Source organism: Vulpes vulpes, chromosome 13 (genome assembly GCF_048418805.1).
Source record: "Vulpes vulpes isolate BD-2025 chromosome 13, VulVul3, whole genome shotgun sequence".
In the NCBI taxonomy this organism is placed as follows: Eukaryota; Metazoa; Chordata; class Mammalia; order Carnivora; family Canidae; genus Vulpes; species Vulpes vulpes.
This window is the reverse complement of record NC_132792.1, coordinates 34,206,112-34,231,416: the sequence shown is the minus strand read 5'-3', so window position 1 is coordinate 34,231,416 and position 25,305 is coordinate 34,206,112. Positions and strand designations below refer to the sequence as shown.

Here is a 25,305-nt window from a genome sequence, read left to right as displayed (position 1 = left end):
ACGTCATAAAGGACTTACTCATTCAATTAACTGACCTAAGCATTTTTCCTTTTAACATTACTTGTATGTTAATAGCCAATTACTTCTCCCTTTCAATAACTACACTTTTCCTGTGCAGGAAGGTTTCAGAATGACAACCTTTTTCCTTTCACTCTTAAGTATTCTATACACCTAAAATAGACCAACTGCAGGAAAAACAATGAGAAATGAAAGAAATTTCTTGCTGCCCTTAGAATGACTGAACTCTACACCTCTACACTCAAGAGACAACTCTGAGAAATTTTAAAAAAAAAAAAAAATGGGAAGAGGCAATGTAAAAATCTCCTCAAATGTAGAAGAAATTAGACTAGTTTAGTTTTAATATCTTCTTTAATAAGACATTACAGCACACAACTGAGCCCCAAGTGTGTCAGTTAAACATGGGGATGCAGATCCATAGGAAGTAAAATGGAAACAAATATAATCTTAACCCCATTCCTTTTGGCAATTAATGGAAACACAGAATACAACGGACCAATTCCCTCTCAGTGTCTCAGATTTTATAAAGTCTTTGAAGACACCATAACAGTTTTATGATGAACTTTGCTGTGATCTGTTAAAGAATCTTCAAATTAAATAATGAGGATGCTTAAGAATTATAGTTTTCCCCTTAGAGCAAATTTAACTCAAACATAATAGAAAGGGATTGTACTAATTATCCTTACACAAAGCATGAGAATTAATGTCTTATGCAAGACCAATGCAGCTATTTTCCTATCACTGAGGTATAACATTAAATATGGTGTCTTCAGCTGCTTATAAAAAAGGGTTAAATACAAGAACAAAAAGCTTTTATTCTGAATTACAGTCAGTAAAACAAATGAAAAAAAAAAATAAACCAAAACTTGTGAATGATTTTTAAATGATTTGTTACTAAATGTAAACATACATATGGTCAAAGCATTTTTAAAAACCTTTAAATTGTAATTTAACCAGAACTTCAATAATACCCACCACAAGCAATCAGGCAAATTCTTACGTTCTGGTACCCAACATATTAGGAAGTAACAGATATTAAATCTGAAACTTAGGAAATTAAATACATGAAAAAAAAAGACTAAATTAAGAATGCAATAGAAGTCGCTAAAAACTATCACCACTGAAGAAGCTTTTCCTTGTCAATATCTTAAACTTACAGTGAAGTCAAACATGGTGGGCAGAATCTGCACAGCTACAAAACAAATGCAGTGATAAATTACAGCAGAAAGAGGGAATGCAATTTGTAAATCCACAGGATCAGATTTGTGGTTCTAAGCAATTACCAGCAAATAGTTGAGTGTTCTTCCTATTATATTAACTTTAAAATTTAAAGTTACAGCAGTTACACTAGTAAAGTTAATAGTTGACAAGAGCAAATTAGAAGAACCCTAAAATTGTCTTAACTGGGAGGGATTTACCTCATCCATCTGAACCAGCCCATTTCCCCATCCTCAGAGCCAAAAGAATGTGGAGATTGGCCTATTTTAATTCTTTACTAGTTCAGACAGAAGTCATACTGTACACAGTCTTTGATTTTAGGAACCAGCACAAAGTAAACTCCTAAAATCAACTATTCATTTACAAAGGAAAGGAGGGAGAAGGTTTTGGGGGAATTAACCCAGCGACAAGCCATTCCAATCTTCCTGTTAAGGAAAAACCATTCATAAAATTGGCCAAAACATTAATAATTTCCAAAAAGTCCTTCAAAAATTGAGTTTTAATTGCCAATTAATGAACTTGGATTCTGAAAGAATCTGGTATAAGTTATATAAGATAGATCTTTACCAGTTCACATATGATCCATCATATTTTGTATTCAATGGCAGCCTCACTGATGATTTTGTTATGGCATATACTTCAGAACTTAATCTTTCAGAAGGGCTCACTGAAAATCCAACCACATTAGGAATTTATCAGTTATCTACAGGGTATACCTGGCTGGCAGCTACGGCCAGGTCATATAGCAAGTTGAAATATTCCAACCTCAAACATAGAAACATCAGAGGGGGAAATGACACACGATGTTAATACACTAAGGCAGCAAGTAAGTCATTTTTCACCTAGGTCAACAGCTGCCAATAAAACTGTATGAATGAGTCTGTTCTAGTTTAACTAATGAACCTGCCACTGAGCTGAGAGAGGGAGATTAAGAATTGCGCTTGCAATTCTAGCTGACGAATTCATTAGATTTTCATAAGGCAAATAATGTGGAAAGTTAGAACAGAACAGAATTTCTAGAACCATTTATCCTGTGATGTTGTAAAATCAAAGTACTACTTTATTAAATGAGTTATTTTACACAATATGAACATCAATATAATTACAATTGTAAAAAAATTTTTATAACAAGGATGGACTGATTTTCAGATTTCCAAATCAGAGTCAACTGTACATTTACACAGAATTGTCTTTGCATGAAGCCCAAAAGGGAACAGCATAAAAATGAGTGTTTCTGTAGCCCCTTTATTTTTGCTGATCAACAGTTTGTTAGAAAAGCAGCTGCAGGTTTGTTACCTAAGGTCTGAGACAGTAGAAGAGTCAAAGGTGTCATGAATTCACCTATAAAACATAAATGAAATTTTCTGTGAATGTAAGCATTGCACAAATACAACTTAAATGCATTTCAAATGTCTAAGAAAAACGCACCACATGCATAGGCTATCAAGTTAGTCTGATGGATTTGTCAAAGATTTTATAAACAACAAATCTTCGATGAATTTACTTTAAAAAGAAAAAATTATCTCACACCACCATCACCACTTAGGGAAAATAAAAAACTAAAAACCAACCACACAGAAAGTGTAAACAGATTATTTTCAAGCAACTATCAAGTTTATATAGTATATGCCTACATTTGCCATATACCTCAATGCACTCAGAAGCTCTGTTAGACACTGGAAGTGAAATACCTGCAACAAGGCACTCAGGAACATTGTTCTGCATCGTTTCTGGGAGCAAGACCCTCAAATGCCTTTGTAATAGTTATTTTCTTTTATCTGGTAAGTCTCTTCCATTCTTGGACCAGAGTTGGTCAGCATCACCTCATCCCCCCATTTTGGGCTACAGTAGTAAAATACTTGGGTGTTTCAAAGGCATTGAGAAGATCTGGTTTGGGAAAATGGGCTTTTATCAATTGTAAAGGTAAACATGAACTTAACACGGGGAAGCAATAAAAACTCAGCTGGAAGGTACACATTATTTTCAGTTACAGAAGATCATTTTGCTCTTGCTTACAACCTTGACATTAACAAATGAAAAGACAAAAGGTCAACTACCTGTAAACAACTTTATGCCTGAACATCAGCCAATTCTGGAGGAAGTGGAGTCTTAGGATGCTTGCTTTCAAAGTGCTGCTTGAAGGTCTTCGGGTCTGGCATTTGTGTCTAATTAAAAAATTGTGGAAAAAGAAACCTTATTCATGAAATAAAAATGTTAACTTTTCAAATCCTGAGCCTGCTCATGATAGACAATTATCTCCAAAACACTTTTAAGTTCCTGTAACTAGTGGCGGACATAAAAAAGGACCTTGTAACAAAGAAATTCCTAATATATCACCAAATTTCACATATGAACAAAGGGTGGGTCACTAAGAATGAGGCATTCTGCTTGTTTAACAGCAAACAGATACATAATGTGTTAAACATTATGCCAAGCAGGTTACCTGAATTCTCACAGAACCTTCCTATAGTAATCTTAAATTAGTTCCTACTATCCTTCCTCATTTCACATGATAAAGAAACTAAAACCTAGACTGTAACTTGTGCAAGATCTGTTTTAACTTAATACTAGTACTTCAGTTCTCAAATGCTACACTATACCAACTTCCCTATGCAACGACCTTCAATTATTTAGTCTTTAGCCCATTTGATTAAACCAAAACACAAAATGAAAGTTTTTGCTGTTTTGTTCTGAGTTTTTATTTTATTTTTTCAAAAATATTTATTCATGAGAGACATGGCGGGGGGGGGGGGGGGAGGGCAGAGACAGGCAGAGGGAGAAGCAGGCTCCACGCAGGGAGCCCGATGTGGGACTGGATCCCTAGGCCAAAGGCAGGCTCTAAACCGCGGAGCCACCCAGGAGTCCCAGTTCTGAGTTTTTATTTATTTTTAAAAAAGATTTATTTATTTATTCATTCACGAGAGACACAGAGCGAGAGAGAGAAAGGCAGAGACACAGGCAGAGAGAGAAGCAGGCTCCATGCAGGGAGCCCAACATGGGACTCGATCCCAGGTCTCCAGGAACACAACCTGGGCCGAAGGTGGCACTAAACTGCTGAGCCACCCGAGCTGCCCCAGTTCTGAGTATTAAAATAGGTGAACCACTCTAAGTACTTTTAGATCAAAGTATTTACTCATTAGTAATTTAATGAAATTTACTTTTACCCTTCCTCTTTACAGAGACAAGTTGGAAAGTTGTCTTTACAAGTCTAAAGTTGCTTGATTTAATTATTTTGAGTGTATCAATGTTCAGTATGGACAAGATATTTAATGGATTTCCTCTTTTAAAGAGAACTTTTACATAGCTAGGAACTTCTATTCCATCAGTAATGCCTTCAGATGATGAACTTTGGTCTCAGAATCATGTCTTGCCAAGATCCTTTCCCACAACCTAACCCAGGTACAGGACTTCGGGGAAAAAAAAAAAATACAATCACGTTTATACATATGGTATATATATGCATATATATTGGACAAACTTTACTATGTACTTTTCCTTTGGGGCTTCTGCTAAGCTTGAACAAAAAAGCAAGAAAGAGATTCTGGCTTGGAATCTAAGAGAAACTTCTTTGAAAGGCAGTGTGTATACAGTGGGCTCCAGAATTAGACTGCCTGGGTTCAGAGCCCAGCTCTTTGCACTAGCTGGGTGATCATGCACAAGTTACTTAATCCCCATGACTCAGTTTACTCTTCTACAAAATGAGAATAAAAGTCCTTTATTTCATATGGTAGATTAGTGGACTGATACATATACAACGCTTGATAAGCACTGAATAGTAGTTGTTATGATTATTCTTCAAATCTATTAAAACACATTAGTTCTAGTCAATGTAAATATATTCCATATAGTTTTGCAGACATCCTCACTATGAATTTAGTGGGGGGAAAAGAAGTCAACTCTATAATCAGAGATATATTCACTTGTATCCTACATAGCTTAAACTAAGAATGAAGATCTGATTTCCTTACAAAGTTCAAAAGGCGGTATCTGCCCTGAAGACATCTTTATTCTAAAGGAGGGAAAGGGACTTTGCTTTGTTCTCTCCCTTTCCCTGACAAAGAGAACTGTGCCTGCCCATAGGAGCCATTCAAAAAATTATCTGTTAAATAGACAACTGAAGACAGACACTTAAAATAACCAGCTCTCCAATCTACTGTTTATTTTGCCTTAGTTGCAAAATTTTAACCTATATAAACAAACGTCCAAGGAAAGAATTGTCCACAGGAAAACTATGTCTTTCAATTCCCCTTACCCTACAAACAGTGCAGGTATATATTAAGGCAGCTTTGGCAGCAGCCTTTTGGTCATGTCCTTGTTTCTTCTTTTGTCCAGCTTGCTTTTTGGCATTTTTCTGCTGAGATTGAATCTTCTGCTGTCCACGAGCCATATCTAAAAACAGAAGTTGAGGCATTACAGTGATTAATACAGAATAACATTCTCAGAGTTGGAGACTTAAGTTTTATATAGGTATCAAAATGTATGAGTTTTCAAATTCTCACATACAATGCTACTAGAGAATAAATTAGTACAACCACTGTGGGAAACTGGTAGTAGTCTATTCTATAACCTAACAATCTCAGAATATAACAAACTGAAATACAAATATATATATATATTTGTATATCAGAGCATCATTTCTAAAACTGGAAACAATCCAAATGCCAGTTACTGGTAAAATGGATACATAACTTGCCATATATTTATACAATAGAATATTATGCTACATCCAAAAAGAAACTATTGTTACAAGTAACAACATGGTTGTATCCAGTGTTAAGGGAAAGAAGCCAGATACAAAGTATATAGGTTGTATAAAGTTCAAAATAGGCAAAGCTAACCTAGGAGGTAGTGACTAGGAAAAAAAAAAAAAAAAAAAGGCATGGGGGGGAATTTAAGGGTGGTGATTGGTTCTATATCTTCATCTGGGTAGTGGTCATACGGGTGTGTTCATTTGTAAAAATTCATTGAGCTTTACATCTATGATTTGTGCACTCCGCTATATGTAATCTTTAAAAATTTACCAGAAAAGTTTAGTGCCATTTCCCAAGCATTTGCTGGAGCACTTTACTTTCCAGTATTCACTGTTGTGAATTAAGATTTTTACAACTTTAAGAGGTAGCAGCCATCTATTGCTGGGCATAATGGCTGCCCTGAGACCTCTGGTGAAGCCCAAAATCATTAAAAAGAGGACCAAGAAGTTCATCTGGCACCAGTCAGACCGATATGTCAAAATTAAGCACAACTAGCGGAAACCCAGAGGCATTGACAATAGAGTACGAAGATTCAAGGGCCAGATCTTGATGCCCAACATTAGTTACGAGAGCAACGAGAGCAACAAGAAAACAAAGCACATGCTGCCCAGTGGCTTCCAGAAGTTTCTAGTCCACAACGTCAAGGAGCTTTAAGTGCTGCTGATGTGTAACAACAAATCATATTGTGCAGAGATTGCTCACAATGTATTCTCCAAGAAAGCAAAGCCATTGTGGAAAGAGCAGCCCAGTTGGCCATCAGAGTCACCAATCCCAATGCCAGGCTGCAGTAGCGAAGAAAATGAATAGACAGCTTATGTGTATGTCATATTTGTGTTAATAAAGCCATAAAACTACCAAAAAAAAAAAAAAAGATTTTTACAACTTTAAAAGAAATAAGGGCTGTCATCTAAAGCTTCTAAAGGAGATACTAAGAGCAATGGGAACAGTTCTCTTAAATACTCAGGTTCCATAAAACTACTGTACTATCTTAAACCTTTCAAAAAAATTAGTCCCTGCAGTATTGCTGGAGAAATAATTAAATAAGACTAAATTAGTTTCCAGTTGAGAGAATGAACCTTGTAAAAAGGGTAAAGATGCCTTTACAAAACTGAAATGTACCACCTTTTACTGATAGTCTGAAATGAAGCTAGATGGATTAAAAATAAGTTACTGAGAAAAAAAAGTTACTTTACTTTTTCATTAAAATTAGTTTTCTTGGGGATCCCTGGGTGGCTCAGTGGTTTAGCACCTGCCTTTGGCCCAGGGTGTGATTCTGGAGTCCTGGGGACTGACTCCCGCATCGGGCTCCCTGCATGGAGCCTCCTTCTCCCTCTGCCTGTGTGTCTGCACCCCCCCACCCCCACCCCTGCTCTGTCTCTCATGAATAAATAAATAAAATCCTAAAAAAAAAAATAAATAAATAAATTAGTTATCTCAAACCAAGAAACAGACTCTTAACTATAGAGAACTGATGGTTCCCAGAGAAGAGGTGCATGGGGCATGGTGAAATAGGTGATAGGGATTAAAGAGTACACTTAATCATGAAGAGCACTGTGTGTATAGAATTGTTGAATTGCTATATTGTTCACCTGAAACTAATGTAACACTGTATATTACCTATACTGGAATTAAAAAAAAAAAAAATTAAAGTCCTCTATTATACAACACAAATTAAACCTGCTCATAAAGGGTCTAATAGGCCCCAGTTGCTTTTTAAGTATATTGAAATTGGGTCCTAAGTAGAATTCTGATGTAGGACTTTGACTAGCACTGCAATTAAGCTTTAAGCTTTTAAATCATTGTAGGATATGAACACAATATGGATCTAGATCATCTTTACCAGCAAACAGGGCTGGCTTTTTTTCTGACTGGAAACCTAGCTAGTTAATGGATATAAAGTCAAAGCATTTCATAGAAACACACGAGCTTCTTCCCCCAAAAAAAGGGAAACTGAAGAAACAAATACACTGCTTGGACAAATTCCCACTAGTGTTTAGCTCAGGACTGAAAGTCAAATAAAACACAGAAGAGGATCAATGCTTTTTTTAAAGACTCGGTTGAATATTTTAACAAACTATAAAAATTTTCAGTATGCTAGTTTAGTATATTCTCAAATAATAGTAAATATTACCAGATGTGTTAGCCCTTGAAAACTAAACTTTCATTTTAGTTTTTATAAAGCCAAATCTTTATTAATCCCAAGCCAAGTGGGATGATTTTTTAAAAAATGTATATGAAGTACAAATGCTATGGCAAGCATATGGAACCTATTCCCACAGAAACAGATTTGGACACTTAAGTATGATTTGGATGATAACAGGTATTCAGTCTTTATGTGTCCCCATTTTCTGTAACATCTTTTATCAGTACCTTATGTTAGAACACTTCAGTCCTCTCATGCATCTGAACTCTCCTACAGAATGTCTGCTACGAATGCTAGCACAGATTCTGTGGGTAACCTCAATGGATTTAAGCCGCCAATTCCAGAAGTTTCTTTGGTGGTTACAAGTTATTAACTATTTTCATGCAGTGATCTGTACAATGCAATGAGATGCACATTATTTTTAACTTTTCCACTTAGCGCTTCTCCTAAAATATAACATTACACAATAGATTTAACCCATTTTCATCTAACAGCAACAGATAAAACCGTAAAGGCTTTAATAGGTAGAAACTGTAATCGCTTATTCTTATTTTTAAAACAGAAATCTTAGCACCCGGTAAAGGAAATGGAATCAACAGTCTAAATGCGTGGGGTAGGCCCCTAACTTCTAACAACTCACTGCACTGACTTCCCTTCTGAAAGCAGAAATGCAAACGAGCGGGCCACCTGCTTTTGGGCAGCTCAGCTTAGGAACTGCTCTCAAGCCAACCCGATTCTGTACAAAATCCTAAGCACAACTTCGTGACTGCACAGGACAAACCAGGGCCACATGACGCCCTGAACGCCGGCTGTTAATGTAACTCCCATTTAGTGTGGTTTCCTCGGAAGGCTGCGGAGAGTCCTCTCGAGATGAGGAGCTCTACGGAGGCAACAAGCGCCCCCCCGCCCCCAAGATCCCCTTAAAACCAAAACAAACGATCCAGGAAGTAGGATCGTCCTCCACAACCCTCCGAAACGGATCAACGTTCCGGCCCCAGCTCTGAGCCCCATCCGTCGGGGGAGGAGGAAGGCACCGGAGGAAGGTCCTCTCCCGGGCGGGGAGCCCCGTGCCCCTTCCTCAGCCGGCCGCACAGCCCCCACCTGCCCGCCGCTTCTCCCAGGCCCCGGCTCCAGAAGCCCAGCGGCGGCTGCCGCCCCCGGGAAGGTTACCGCTGCGCTCGGCTGCCGCGGGCGGCCTGCAACCCCGCCACCTGCAGGCCCGGCAGGCGCCCAGCTCTCCCGCCGGCCCGCGCCCGCGCCCGCGCCCGCACAGGACCGTCCCGGCCCGGCTCGGCCGCCGCTCTCCCGGCGGCCCCTCGCCCCCGCCCCCGCCGCGACCCCGCCGCCGGGCCCCCACCCGGCTCCCCGACGTCCTGCGGCGTCAGCGCCGCCCCGCAGCCGCTCACCCGGGCCGGGACAGTCTTGCGTCGGAGACACCGCGCAGCGCGAGGGCCGGGGGAGGTGGCCGGAGGGAGAGGAAGGGGGAGCGCGCCCAGCACCGCCTCGACCGCCTCCACCCGCCGAGGAGGGGAAGGCGACAGGAGCACAACAGCCCGCGCCTCGCGCCCGCCGCCGCCGCCGCCGCCGCCGCCGCGCGCGCCCGCCGCCGCCTCAGCCTCGGGGGAGGCCCCCACGCTCGTGCCCGCGCACGCCGCGCAGCGCTCCCAGGCGCCCACTCGCCTTCCTGCCGCGGCCGCCTCCCCCGCCCTCCCCTGCTCGCACGCCTGCGCCCTTTCCGGTCGCCCGGGCCAATGGCCGCGCGCCCCTATTACATAAGCGCCGGGGGCGGGGCCTGGCGGCGCCGGCGGCCCCTGCGGGACGGCAACTGCAGGGGACGTCGCCCCGTGTCCCCGGCGCCCCGCCCCGGCCGCGTGCTCTCTGGGCGGCCTCTGCCGGCGCGGGGGCCGCGTGATGCCGGTCCTGTTGGGAGACGGCCCGCGGCCCGTTTCGCAAGTCGCTCGCGAGCTCACTCGGTCGGGCGGCGGCCGGGCCCCGGCCCCTTCTCACCCGCCTCCCGCCCCGCCGGCGCCCTGCAGTGCCGCGGCCCGGGGGCCGGCCCCGAGAGGTGCGCCGGCGCCGTGAGGCCGTGGGGCCCGGGCCCCCGCCGCCCCCGCCGGCCCCGCCGCCCCCGCGGACCCTCCTGGGGCCGCGCAGCCTTTGTTCTTCCACCACCGGCCCCCAGCCTGGTTCCCACGGAAACGGTTATTTTTACCAGTCTGGGGGCTTTAGTGAGAGGAAGATGCCAGCCTCACTGGGGTACCCCGGCCGGCTCAGCCATCTACTTCCAACGCGCAGACTTGCTAGTATTGGGGGAAATGGTGAAGTTGATTTTTGTTGTTGTTTGCCTCTTGATTTACAGGCCACGACATCGAGCCCCCAATACCCGATTAAGGACGATTGCGGTTGTGATCTGCGGATCATCTGGACCTTGGCTTTACGCCACCTCTGCCTTGCCCCGCCCCCACCGCGCGCGGCGGTTTCTAATTAGATTTACTGGTGACGAGGGAGGGGAAGCCCCTGTGTTCGGCGTTCACCTTGCCGGTTCTCACCTGCCCGTTCTCACCTGGCGCATAGCGTCCACTCTCCCGCTCGCCTGCCAGTCCCCAGGAGAAGCGAGTTTAATGTAAACTCGGGGGGTGGGATGCAGTTGTGACAGATGGTTCAGAGTAAGCCGGAAGGAGCTGGCCGCTCGTCGCATTTGGGCAGCATACAATGGTGTGGTTGATAAGTCCTTCCTTACCCTCATTTCAGCCTCTCTCATCTTTACTTTCATACCTCTCCCCGTTTTATTATTTTTATTTTTTTAAACACTCTTTTTTAAGATTTTATGTATTTATTCATGAGAGACACACAGGGAGAGAGGGGGCAGAGACCCAGGCAGAGGGAGAAGCAGGCTCCATGCAGGGAGCCCGACGTGGGACTCGATCCCGGGTCTCCAGGACCACACCCCGGGCTGCAGGCGGCACCAAGCCGCTGGGCCACCGGGCCGGGCCTGCCCCGCTCCCAGTTTTAAATTGACGGTCTTAAATCCTGTTGATACCTCTCCAGTATTGAGCTGCAAGCTCATTTTCGTCACCATCTGCTCAGTGCCTAGCAGTGTGCTAAACATGGTAGGCACTGATTAAATGGTTGTTGACCAAATGAACTGGAGGTATCTAAAGAAAGCAAAACTTTTGACATCTCATGAAGCTCTAGCTTAGTCAGTAGTCACCACAACCATAATGACTGTGTTAACCTGGCTAACAGGAGGGGGATGAGGTACTCAGAGAACCTAAAGACAGGAAATCCAAAGAGCTGTGTTTGTCTAGCCATGAATCAGAGTGGGCAGTGGAAAGGGACAGAGAAATTTGGCAGGCTGAGATAAGTCTTACCTGCAGAGGGGATTTTTGCTGTGAGGGGATATTACTATGCCACTTGTTACTGATGCCTAGACGAAATATCCATTTAAGCTAGTGTTTCTTAAAATTCTGCTTTATACCACCTTTTAGGTATAGTAAAAGCTAAGGACTTTGCCCCCAGAAAGTTCATATACATAGAAATTTATCTCCATTGGTAGAGTTTCTCAACGTTGGCACCACTGACACTTTGGGCTAGATAATTTGTTGCTCTGGGGGGGCCTATCCTAGGGATTGTAGGATGTTTGGCAATATCCCTGCTCTGTAACCTTTTGATGCCAATATCATGCTATCTCCAGTCATCACAAATGAAAAATGTGTCCATATCTTTCCAAGTGTCCTCTGGGGGGTCAAAATCTACCCTGGTAAAAAACTGCTGCTTTTACAGGATATGGTATTATGGTAACTTTATATGTTGGTTAGGGCATTTGAAATATGAAGGGAAGAAAGGAATGGATAAGATTCAACATCTGAGAAGTGATGAACAGTAAACGAAAAGTGGATGAATTAGCATTACTACCAGCTGGTGTCCTACTTATTCTATAGAAATGTGACAGCAACTGGGATATGAAAACCTTAGAAGGATTTTTATACACATTGCTGGTTTTAATTGTGAATGCTGCAGTATTTCTATTGACTAGTTCTCTTCTACCTTTAGACAATTACTCGAGGTTAATATACAGTAACCATATGCCTATTTTTTTTTTTAAGATTTTATTTATTTATTCATAGAGAGGCAGCGACACAGGCAGAGGGAGAAGCAGGCTCCATGCAGGGAGCCCGATGTGGGACTCGATCCTGGGTCTCCAGGATCACACCCCAGGCTGCAGGCAGCGCCAAACCACTGCGCCACCAGGGCTGCCCCCATATGCCTATTTTCAAACCAAAATCACAACCAGGTTAAAATGCTTCTCTAAAGACCTAAAAGATTTATTTATTTGTATTCATGTCCGATTTTCAGGAGTGAAAGAGTTGATAGTTAATATATTTCTCAAACAGATTATTCTGAATCACTTTCAATTTATCTGTGGCATGTAGGTTAATATCTAAATATAGTAAAGTGCTTAGCTTAGAGGTTCATTAAAGTTTAAAAGAGGCGAGGTCCTGGCCCCATAGGTCCTTCCATCTACTGACACCAATAATAGCAATAATGACAACAATAAATTCAAAACAAAAATGTTTCCTTTTCTAGCTCTTATTCCTCTAAACAACTTCTTGTTGCCATTTCTCGGGGCTACAACCTGGATTCTCTCATTTTCTCTATACTCTTTCCCCGAAGGAATCTCATTCACTCTTGTGGCTTTAAATACTGAACTTCAGATGACCCTACATCCGTCTACTAATTCAACCCTCTCTTCTGATTTCTAAATTGGTGTATCCAAATGCCTATTTTCCATGTCCACTTTAATATTTTATAGACATTTCACATTTAAATACCATATGGTATTGAATCAAAGAAGCTATTGATTGTAAGTTACATTTATCTCCACCAAGATAAAAAAAATGAGTGCCACTTGAACTATGGCATAATGCTAAGACACCCTTGATTATATAATACATCTCAAATTTCAGAGATGTTAAAATCAGTTTTTAAAATATTGTAATTTATTAAAATTGCATCAAAAAGAAAATACTTAGGAATAAATTTACAAAAAGAAGTGCGAAATTTATATTCTGAATGCTACAGAACATTATTGAAAGAACTTACAAAACACCTAAATAAATGGAAAGGCATTCCATGTTCATGGATCAAAAAAAAAATTAATATTGTAAAACTGGCAATATTCCTCCAAATATATCTGCATATTCAGTACTTCCCCTATCAAAATCTCAGCTGTCATTTTTGCCTAAATCAACAAGCTTATTGTGAAAACCATCTGGAAATTCCATGGAACCCAGATGTGATAAAATAAGAAGTATATTTGGTCTTTGACCCCGTTCCTGGCGCAAAGCTCCAAAAAACCTTGGAATTTCCTGAGTGATAGGAGTGTCTTTTGTCATTCATAAGAAGCTCCTTTTGAACATACCTGAATTTATGCTAATGAAATGACTTGGGGTGGGGCCCCTACATGTCAAGATAGGACTGGTTACCAGAGATAGACTAAGTGATTAGAGGATTAAAACTTCCAGCCCTAACCACCAACCTGTGGGGAAGCAAAGGGGAGGGGGCTGTAGATTAAGCTCTATAAAAACTACTGAGCAATATTTGATCAGCTTCCAGGTTGGTAAATGCATCCCCATGCTGGGAAGGTGGCACACCCCAGTGACATGGGAACAGAAGCTCCTGCACTTGGGACCCTTCTGAAATTTGCCCTATGTTCTTCCTCATCAGGCTGCACATTTACATCCTTTATAATATCTTTTACAATAACAGTTTAAACGTAAGTAAATGTTTCTCTGAGTTTTGTGAGCTGTTCTAGCAAGTTAATCAAAACTAAGGAGGTGATTATGGGAACCTCTGATTTATAGCAGATTAATCAGAAGCACAGGTAGCAACCTGCTATTGCTATTGACATCTGAAAGGGGATATTGGGGTAGTTTTGTACGACTGACCTCTTAACCTGTGGGACCTGATGCTATCCCCCTAGACAGTAAATTGCAGGATATCTATCTGGTGTTGCAAAATTGATGTTTGGAAGTCCTACCTATCTAGTGCCAGAAGGGAAGAAGTGTTGTAGTGCACTATTGGGAGTAGAGGAGACACGGGGAAGAGGAGTCTGTTTTACCCTTACATCAGAATAGCCAAAACAATGTTGAAAAGAGGAACAGAGTTGGAGGATTTATACTTTCCAATTTTCAAAACACACTATAAAGCTATAGTAATTAAGACTGTGGTACTATCATAAGAACAGACATATAGATCAATGGGATGGAATTGAGAACCCAAACATATATATTCACATTGACTTCAACACAGATGCCAGGAAAATTCAACAGGGAAGGAGCAGTCCTTTCAACAAATGGTGCTGCAACAATTGGATATCCACATGTATAAGAATGAAATTGGATCCCTACCTCATCTGTATACAAGAATTAAAATGGATCACAGATCTAAATGTAGATGCTAAGAGTATAAAATCCTTAGAAGAAAATACAGGAATAAGTCTCCGTGACCTGGGGTTAAGCAAAGCCTTCTCAGATATGACACCAAAAGCACTGATGACAAAAGAAGTAACCCAGGGGTGCCTGGGTGACTCAACTGGTTAAGTGTCCAACTCTTGATTTCCGCCCAGGTTATGATCTCAGAGCTGTGGGATCAAGCCCCACTTTGGGCGCTCCATGCTGGGCATGGAATCTGTTTAGGATTTTCTCTCTCTCCCTCTCCCACTGCCCCTCCTCCCCCATCTCCTCCCCCATCTCTGAAGAGAGAAAAAAAAGAGGTAACTCATTTAAAAAATGGGCAACAGATCTGATTAGGTATTTCTTCAAAGAAGACATACAAATGGCCAATGCGTACAAGGAAAGATGCCCACCATAATTAGCCCTCAGGGAAAAGCAAATCTGAGATAGAACTTCACACCTATTAAGATGGCTGTAATAAAAGAGATAGGTATTAAGTACTGGAGTGGATGTGGAGAAGATAGACACCCCTCCCCCCATACTTGCTGGTGGCAGTGTGAAAACCTTCTGGTAGTTCCTCAAAAGGTTAAATGCAGAGTTATCATATGGCCCAGGAATTCCTGTCCTAAGTCAACATCCAAGAGAAATGAAAACTTACATCCACACAAAAACTTGTACATGAGTGCTCAAAACCACATTCTGGCTATTCATAATAACCCAAAAGTAGAAACAACCCAAATTTTCGTCAATGATGAGTTGATAAATAAAAGAGGTATATCCATAAAATAGAATACGAGTCAGCCATAAAAAGACATTAAGCACTGAGACAGCATGGACAAATCTTGAAAACATTATGTTAACTGAAAGAATGTAGACACAAGAGACCACATATTGTATAATGATTTGATTTATCTGAAATGTTCAAAATTGGCAAGTCTATAAAGATGAAGTAGATTAGTGGTTGCCAAGGGCTGGGAGAATTGGAGGGGGATGGGAAGTGCTTGGTAATGGGCCTGGACTTTCTTTTGGGATGATGAAAATATTTTAAGATTGGCTGTGGTGTTAATTGCACAACTCTGAATATACTGAAAGCCACCGAATTGTGCACTTTAAGTAATTTGTATCTTATGTGAATTATATCTCAATTAAGCTGTTGTATTTTTAAAAAGTGATTTTGGATGACAAAAACTGGAACATCCAATATTTTCTCCACTGCCAGGCAGCAAATCTCCTTCTCATCCACTTTACTCCACCTCAGAAAAGGCACTGACACCCACTGGGGTAACCATTTCAAAACCTTATTGTTAGCCCTGATACTTCTCAATCCCTTATCTCCCACTTCCAATCTATTGCCAAGTCATGTTGACTCTATTTCAAAATATGTACTGACTCTCTCCGCTTTTCACCAACTGCACTGCCACTGTTCTAGTCCAAGTCGCCATCTTTCACCTGGTTTGTCTGGAGCAATTAACCTACCAGGAAGTGAAGAAATTCTTCAGCTCTCCTTTAGTATAATTACTTCTGGGCAATCATAATGATGTTTTAAAACTGCATATCTGCTCAGGTTACTTCCATGCTTAAAACCCTTCATTGGCCATTCATGGCACACTGAGTAAAATCCTGTCTTCTTATCATGGCACACAAAGCATTGTCTGGGCTCCTGAAATTCTTTTCTCTTGCTGTGCCCTAGCCTCCATGGTCTTTCAGTTCCTTAAGCCAACGATCTGATCTCTTGCCTCTCTTGTATGCCCTGCCCTCCCTTCGAGCATGGCTACTTTCTATTCTCTCTTCAAATTCCAACTGAAGTATCATATTCTCAGAGAAACCTTCCTTCCTTGAGCGCCCATCTGAATGAGGATTCCCCTGGGGGCACCTGGCTGGCTCAGTTAGGAGAGCATATGACTCTCAGTCTTGGGGTTGTAAGTTTGAGTGCCATGTTGGGTGTAGAGATTACTGAAAAATAAATATTAAAAAAAAATAAATAAATGAGGATTCTTCTGTGTGGAGAAAAAGGAACCCTTGTACACTATTGGTGAGAAAGTAAACTGGACAGCCACTGTGGAAAATAGTGTGAAGATTCCTCAAAAACTTAAAAATAGAACTACTATATGATCCAGTAATTGGGTATATACCCAAAGAAAACAAAAACACTAATTCAGAAAGATATATATACTCCTATGTTAATTGTAGCATTATTTGTAATAGCTAAGGTATGGAAGCAACCTCAGTGTCCATTGATAGATGAATGGATAAGGATAATGTGGTACACAAACACACAGAGGAATATTACACAGCCATGAAAGCAGATGAGATCATGCCTTTTGAGACAAGACGGACAGACCTGGAGGATATTATGCTAAGTGAAATAAGTCAGACTGAGAAAGACAAATACCACATGATTTCACTCATATGTGGACTCTAAAACAAAAACAATTGAATAAACAAGAAAAAAGTGAAAAATCGACCTGTAAATACAAAATAAACTGATGGTTGCCAGAGAGGAGGGGGAACAGAAAGATGTGCAAAATTGGTGAAGGGGAGATATGGGCTTCCACTTATGGAATTAATAAGCTTGGGAATAAAAGGCACACCATAGGGAATATAGTCAATAATATTGTAATAGCAAGATATGGTGACAGATGGTAGCTACACCTGTGGTGAGTATAGCATAATGTATAAACTTGTCAATCACTATGCTGTCCATCTGAAACTGATGTAACATTGTGTGTCAACTAAACACTTTTTTTTAGAAAAGAAACAAATGCAAAAGGCAGTTCTAAGGGGAAAAAAATCTATACCATCTACTATGTTCGTAAAAGTAAAAAATATTTAATAGCAAAAGAATAAAAAAAAAACTATAATGGGGGTAGCGTGTAGAACAGTATTTAAATGGGTAGCATCAAGGTTATCGGTTCCATTAAGGGCAGTTAATGAATGCAGAAAAACCTTCAGGTACTTACTTTTGAAAAACAGTTTTAATGAGGTATAACTGACATACAATAAACTGAATATATTTAAAGTGTCAATAGGTAAACAAATATTTTCCCTGGTTTAGTGCTCTTGCAGCATCCTGTACTTCTCATTCTTAGCACTTATCATGTACACAGTTTATTATTATTGTAAACATAGATTGTATTCATATATACATAAACATATAAGTATATATATACATAATTATATGTATATATGTTTACAGAATATATATGTACATATGTACATTTCTCCTTTCCATTTGACTTCTAAAACAATGAGATGTGACACTCACATAGTGCCTACCATCTACCAAGTACTGTACTTGACACATTTTCATTCATTTAATCCTCTTGATGATCCTTAGGTAACTGAGGTAAAAAACAGTTAAGTTACCCAAGATTACTCGACTAGTAAGTGGAAAAATCTGGTTTCAGACACCGGGCTCACTGGCCTACACCACAGCAGTAGGTGCTATAGCTCTTTTTGCCACCCTAGTATAGCCAACATTGAGCATAGTGTTTGGTATGGTATAGACATTGCATAAACCCTTGTTGAGTGAATATATGCCTGAACGATCCCTGCATACCAGGTGAAGAGTCCTCCTAAGTATCACAGAGCATGCTGTAATAGGATTTACATAGTGATAATAATATAAATATGGACCTACCCACAATTATAATTACAAATATAACTTAATTGGGAGGATGGGGAAGGAGAAGTCTATGTGTGGTGGGGCCAAAGGAGGGTGGGAAGAGCACTCAAAGAGAGCTAAGTTCTCACTTGCCACGGTTGGAAATCCCTAGATAATGCATAAAACTGAGAAAAACTTTTAAGGAGTCAGTATAAGAATCTTACTGGGCGACACTCTCGGGTCCCCTCCCTCTTCAGGAGCTTTATACTATCACTCAATAAACTTTGCTTTGTTACCCACCAAAAAAAAAAAAAAAAAAAAAAAAAAGGAATGTTACTTAGAGGTATAGAGATAAACACCAAAAGAACGGACTAAAAGAATTGTACATAGCTGTGGCTGAAAAGAGAGAATTTGGCAGGCAAGAAACCACTGTTTTTCATAACTAGTCTTGTAGGACTAGTCATATGTTTCAACTGTGTGCATGTGTTACTGTGATAAAACAGAAACTAAATGAACAAAATGGTTTGTATTTCTAATAATTTCCTAACCATGTTTGTTTCCAGGCGGTATGTATGTCTTCACGGTGCTCAGTGCTTCCAGGTATCATAATATCAGTCCAGGTATTATTAGCACCCTTGACATCTCCCTGCATTAGTTTCTACTTTTCATTCCAGGTAAGGACATGCTTTGGGTTCCACCGTTCCATTTTTCTAGTTCTCTGCATACCATCCTTATCTTTAGACCGTCGGGTAGCTGAATGAGCTAGGGGAGAAGAGAATATCCAAATTTAATGTGCCCATCCTCGTTGTCATTACATTAGTACTCTGAAGCAGGTGGAAACACCAAAACAAAATAGAAAAATCAAGCATGGAGTGTTTCATTTTTCCCCAGACACGAATTCATACAGGTGTCTCTTGGGTGAGGGCCTTTGCCTTGATTTTAACCATAAAGCGTTTTTAGTCCAGTTGATCGTTCACTGATTTTGTCGGAAGTCTGCTGACTGCACTGGTGATGGATGGCAGACTAATCCCATACACAGAAATGAGTCCTGAAAATGACTCTCGTCATTTCTCCTGACTTCTGCCGATCTGCAGAGATGTTTTTCTAATGTCTTCACTTTGGAGTTTGGAGGACAGAAGACAAGAAAAAAGCATTTAGTTGCACTCTGAAATTTAACCACTTTTTGGCTAAGTTTGGTTATTAATGCTTTTAACTACATGTTTAATTATATTCTATGTTTGATTTTAATAGTAGTTAAGCCATTATGGCTCAGAAGAATTTTTAATGACTGACTCCCCAGGTATAAAATCAAAGGGACAGTTTGAGTGACTTCCCAGACCCCTTCTAGTCCTTGAACTTCTGTGACTTGATGACTCAACATGAACTTCATGGTTATTTATTTATTTATTTATTTTTATTTATTCACAAGAGACACACACAGAGAGGCAGAGACATAGGCAGAGGGAGAAGCAGGCTCCATGCAAGGAGCCCGATGTGGGACTCGATCCTGGGACTCCAGGATCACACCCTGAGCCAAAGGCAGGCGCTCAACCACTGAGCCACCCAGGTGTCCCTTCATGGTCTTTTAACAGAGCTCTATTAATGAAAGGCAGAATAAAAATCACCCCCAAATATGCAAATTTGAAACCAAGGGTGCTTACTATTTACACAGAAAATGAAAATGTAATTTCATAATACTATAGGAAAGCATGAAATGTTTGAGGGAGGAGCAGAAAATAGCAAGAAAGAAGAAATAGTTGCTTGAAACTTCTGTGCCTGTGTTCATCATGGCTTTTATTCCCTGTATCTTAAGATGTTTTAATATCTGGGGGGCCTTCCAGCCACAGGGAGAGAGACTACACCTCCCAGGGCTAGCTAATCTCTGCAGATAATAACAGTCTACCTCGAATTATACCTTCTGTGTGCAAACGCAGTCTCACATCTGTCCCCCAAACACCCTCCTTTTCTGACTCCCTGACAGACACCAATATTTTCCCGGAACCTAAGTCGTCCCAGGGCCAGGTACCAGGCCATCAGAGTTCATCCCTGTAGCCCGAATTGACCTTTCTGTATCATCGTTCTGTTACTTACGTAAATTAAAATCCCGTGGGTCCAAATGAGACAGACATTTGGTCTCTGTTGACCGTGGGAACCAGGAGAACTCCCTGTACTGCATGTTCCTCGTGGCTATGGTTGGCTCACTTCTGTAGGACACCTTACAGATGATAACCCAGACCTCTGATTCAGTCCCCTTGCAGGCTGCATAGCTTTGCGGTATTTCCCGATCATGCATCCAACCCCTAGACTGGGCCACATTCGAAAAATAAATGTTTAATCTTAAAGTGTAAGGTGACAGGCCTGTGGGGACAGAGGTGGAGAATGACAGATAATCACTGCGGCTTTACTTGTTATTTTGGGACCATTAGTCATAGGCCATGCCCGACCAAAGCCACATCCCTCCTATTGTCTTCCCATATCAAACTGAATTCATTGTTGCTCTGAGCCTCCTACCCGTAACAATAGCCATAATTGGGGCACCTACTCTGTGTCTCTCATCCTCACATCAGACCTTCCCTGAAACTCCGATTATGTCTCATTTTTTGATGAAGAAACAGACTCCAAGAGGTTAGTTTTCTCACTGGCACACAGCTAGAAGGTGGGGAGCTAGTAAGCGTAAGAGCCAGGACTGAGAGTTGAAATCTGATTCTAAACCCTGCCTTCTCTCCCCCATGCCACACTGCCCTGGGAACGGATGAAATCCAGTGTGGAGAGCTCCTCGCGTGTCTGAACCGCATCACGCTGACAGTGGTTCACGTGGGCAGCAGGCATCTTTCTGTTGTCGTGACTAAGTCCTGCTGCTCTTCTGCGTTGCATGGGGAGAGCTCTTATGATCTCCGGCTCTGGTTTCTTACTCTGAAAAACAAGGGGTTTGGAGTAGATGTCTTTTATGATAACAATTTGGATTCTTAAAATGTAACTTTGCTACCCTCTGATGCATGAGACATTTCTATTTTAAATCCTTCTTATTTCCAAAGTAGACTTGAAGTACCCAACTACTCAAGTGTTAGCTTTATTTAGCTGATATTTTAACTTTTTTTTTCTTTCTTAGAATTCCAGGAAGTCAACAAAAAACGTGAATTGGTTAACCTGAAGGAGATCTTTAGTGGCCCGGAGTTTAAAGTACAAATAAAAGAAGGAGATCTTTATTTATTTTTTAAATTTTATTTATTTATTAGAGATACAGAGAGAGAGAGAGAGAGGCAGAGACACAGGCAGAGGGAGAAGCAGGCTCCATGCTGGGAGCCTGACGTGGGACTCGATCCCGGGTCTCCAGGATCCCACCCTGGACCAAAGGCGGCGCCAAACCGCTGAGCCACCCGGGCTGCCCAAAGATGTCTTTAATAAGCAAATGATGTGTCATTTGGGACAAATGTAATATGATGTGTAGGTTCATCCAACATGGTTGTCAGGATACTTCAAGCATACTGAGCATAGTTAACATTTCCAAGGTGTATGTGTGTGTACGTGTCAATCTCAGTATTTAATTTCGCTACTGATTGGTCTCAGCAGGGCTTGTGCTTTTAGCTCTTTCTGTTAGTGGGGATGGGTAGATACGCAAGATCCTTTTTGTGTCTGATCTATATTTTGACCTACGGCTTACACAGGTCAGACGTTTAGTTCACTAGAATCTGTGACCAGGATAGCATATTATTACCTGGCCCACCAGAGACTTGGACCAGAAGCCTTGTCCCATTAGCCTCAAAGTCTACTCGACTAGCCTTCAAGTCTGGGTTGCCAATCACTCAGTTCAAGAAATGTGACTTCTTTACATCAGCGGGGCCACTCATGCTACTTGATTGCATCTCTGTTTCTACATTTTCCCCAGGGATAGTAATACCTCTGTGGCACCTAATAGAAGCCAATATTTTGCCTGATATTTGATGTTGATTGCAAGTAGTTGACTGGCTTACAAGATAATCCAGTTAACTGGAGAGAAAGACAGTGATAAATGTTAAAAACAATTGTATTGATTAAAACCTAATTATAACTAAGTTGAAAATTGGCCTTTTTAAAAAGAACTTTTTTAGTTTAGAGGAAATTTAATATGAGGAAAAGAGAAAGAAATTGAGAGAAATAGGAAGAGGATTTTTCCTATTTTGAGGTCAAAAGTTTTTGAAGAAGCATATATATGTATATATAATAGTATATATATATTTATATATATATATATATATATATATATACTAGTACTTGTTTTTCTTACTATTCAATAAAATGCACTATTCATAAAATTTGCTATAACATGATGATCCTGAGTTCTTTGTCAGACAAACTCCCTTTTGCTGTTTTATCATTATTGTAATTAGGGTGTTTTTTTCAGCTGGCACAACATTGTTGATTTTTCTTTTTCTCATAAATGTTTAGCCTGAATTGTAATAAAAAAAAGTGGCAGAGTTAAAAAAACTAGGTCATAAATGTGTATTAAAATGGGAATGAAAGTAGCAATTCCAAAATATTGGAAATGTGACTGAATAAGCATTTGCAGCAGGGTGTGATCCTAAGTACTACCAATACATCTGGTTGCTGCCTCGTTAGGAAAGGGATGAGTCGACTTGCTAGACGAGTCCAACCGAGACTAACCAGAAGCTCTGAAACTGTGTGCTAGTTCTCACCTTCTGCTCTCCTAAGATGATGTTTGTCAGCTTAAAAAAAATTGCCAAGCAATGCATTTTTCAGCAAAACAAAATGAGCCAGAGGATTTTGATATTATAGCAGGGTTTTTGGTGATATCAGTGTAATTTCTGAGAGCAGTTGACGGATGTTCACCATCTTCTCGCTGAACACGTGCCATGCCATGTCACCAACTCCTTCATACTGAAAATCTCGTGAATGCTCTGGTAGCATGACATACCTGCAGAATTACAATGGAATCTTGATGACCACAGCTATCTTCATTTTCCATCATCTAAAAATATGATCAATCTATTTGCTCAAAGGAATTCTCACTCCACAAATCTGATTTTTATTTTTTCATTCATCTTTTTTCTCCTCCCACACAAAAGCTTGACAATGGTTGAAACTTTCTTTTTTTTTAATATAAATTACATATGTTTATAATTTTTCTTTCTTTTTTTTTTAATTAATTTTTATTGGTGTTCAATTTACCAACATACAGAAAAACACCCAGTGCTCATCCCGTCAAGTGTCCACCTCAGTGCCCGTCACCCATTCCCCTCCAACACCCGCCCTCCTCCCCTTCCACCACCTCTAGTTCGTTTCCCCGAGTTAAGAGTCTTTATGTTCTGTCTCCCTTCCTGATATTTCCCAACATTTCTTTTCCCTTCCTTTATATTCCCTTTCACTATTTTTTATATTCCCCAAATGAATGAGAACATACACTGTCCTTCTCCGATTGACTTACTTCACTCAGCATAATACCCTCCAGTTCCATCCACGTTGAAGCAAATGGTGGGTATTTGTCGTTTCTAATTGCTGAGTAATATTCCATTGTATACATAAACCACATCTTCTTTATCCATTCATCTTTCGATGGACACCGAGGCTCCTTCCACAGTTTGGCTATTGTGGCCATTGCTGCTAGAAACATCGGGGTGCAGGTGTCCCGACGTTTCATTGCATCTGAATCTTTGGGGTAAATCCCCAACAGTGCAATTGCTGGGTCGTCGGGCAGGTCTATTTTTAACTCTTTGAGGAACCTCCACACAGTTTTCCAGAGTGGCTGCACCAGGTCACATTCCCACCAACAGTGTAAGAGGCTTCCCTTTTCTCCGCATCCTCTCCAACATTTGTGGTTTCCTGCCTTGTTAATTTTCCCCATTCTCACTGGTGTGAGGTGGTATCTCATTGTGGTTTTGATTTGTATTTCCCTGATGGCAAGTGATGCAGAGCATTTTCTCATGTGCATGTTGGCCATGTCCATGTCTTCCTCTGTGAGATTTCTCTTCATGTCTTTTGCCCATTTCATGATTGGATTGTTGGTTTCTTTGGTGTTGAGTTTAATAAGTACTTTATAGATTTTGGAAACTAGCCCTTTATCTGATATGTCATTTGCAAATATCTTCTCCCATTCTGTAGGTTGTCTTTTAGTTTTGTTGACTGTATCCTTTGCTGTGCAAAAGCTTCTTGTCTTGATGAAGTCCCAATAGTTCATTTTTGCTTTTGTTTCTTTTGCCTTTGTGGATGTATCTTGCAAGAAGTTACTGTGGCCGAGTTCAAAAAGGGTGTTGCCTGTGTTCTCTTCTATGATTTTGATGGACTCTTGTCTCACATTTAGATCTCTCATCCATTTGAGTTTATCTTTGTATACGGTGAAAGAGAGTGGTCCAGTTTCATTCTTCTGCATGTGGATGTCCAATTTTCCCAGCAGCATTTATTGAAGAGACTGTCTTTCTTCCAATGGATAGTCTTTCCTCCTTTATCGAATATTAGATGACCATACATTTCAGGGTCCACTTCTGGGTTCTCTATTCTGTTCCATTGATCTATGTGTCTGTTTTTGTGCCAGTACCACACTGTCTTGATGACCACAGCTTTGTAGTACAACCTGAAATCTGGCATTGTGATGCCCCCAGCTATGGTTTTCTTTTTTAAAATTCCCCTGGCTATTCGGGGTCTTTTCTGATTCCACACAAATCTTAAAATAATTTGTTCTAACTCTCTGAAGAAAGTCCATGGTATTTTGATAGGGATTGCATTAAACGTGTAAATTGCCCTGGGTAACATTGACATTTTCACAATATGAATTCTGCCAGTCCATGAGCATGGAATATTTTTCCATCTCTTTGTGTCTTCCTCAATTTCTTTCAGAAGTGTTCTATAGTTTTTAGGGTATAGATCCTTCACCTCTTTGGTTAGGTTTATTCCTAGGTATCTTATGCTTTTGGGTGCAATTGTAAATGGGATTGACTCCTTAATTTCTCTTTCTTCAGTCTCATTGTTAGTGTATAGAAATGCCATTGATTTCTGGGCATTGATTTTGTATCCTGCCATGCTACCAAATTGCTGTATGAGTTCTAGCAATCTTGGGGTGGAGGCTTTTGGGTTTTCTATGTAGGGTATCATGTCATCGGCGAAGAGGGAGAGTTTGACTTCTTC

General features: G+C 40.8%; 1 protein-coding gene and 1 pseudogene across 4 annotated transcripts; one reads left to right on the top strand and one right to left on the bottom strand.

Moving 5' to 3' along the window:
• Positions 1 to 350: 350 nt before the first annotated feature.
• Positions 351 to 10,739, bottom strand: ZNF706 (zinc finger protein 706). Of its 4 annotated transcripts, none has more exons than XM_072734149.1 (4): positions 10,694 to 10,739; positions 5,489 to 5,625; positions 3,294 to 3,401; positions 351 to 2,577 (listed from the first exon to the last, which is right to left on the bottom strand). In XM_072734149.1, exons 2-3 carry the CDS (start codon positions 5,621 to 5,623, stop codon positions 3,306 to 3,308), a joined length of 231 nt encoding a protein of 76 aa, XP_072590250.1. In that variant the 5' UTR covers positions 5,624 to 5,625; positions 10,694 to 10,739; the 3' UTR covers positions 351 to 2,577; positions 3,294 to 3,305. The 4 variants fall into 4 exon arrangements, with proteins under 4 accessions (XP_072590250.1, XP_072590249.1, XP_072590252.1 ...); XM_072734148.1 differs by lacking the exon at positions 10,694 to 10,739 and adding an exon at positions 9,537 to 9,751; XM_072734151.1 differs by lacking the exon at positions 10,694 to 10,739 and adding an exon at positions 9,301 to 9,431.
• On the top strand, positions 6,378 to 6,794 carry LOC140595155 (large ribosomal subunit protein eL32-like; annotated as a pseudogene).
• Positions 10,740 to 25,305: the final 14,566 nt, after the last annotated feature.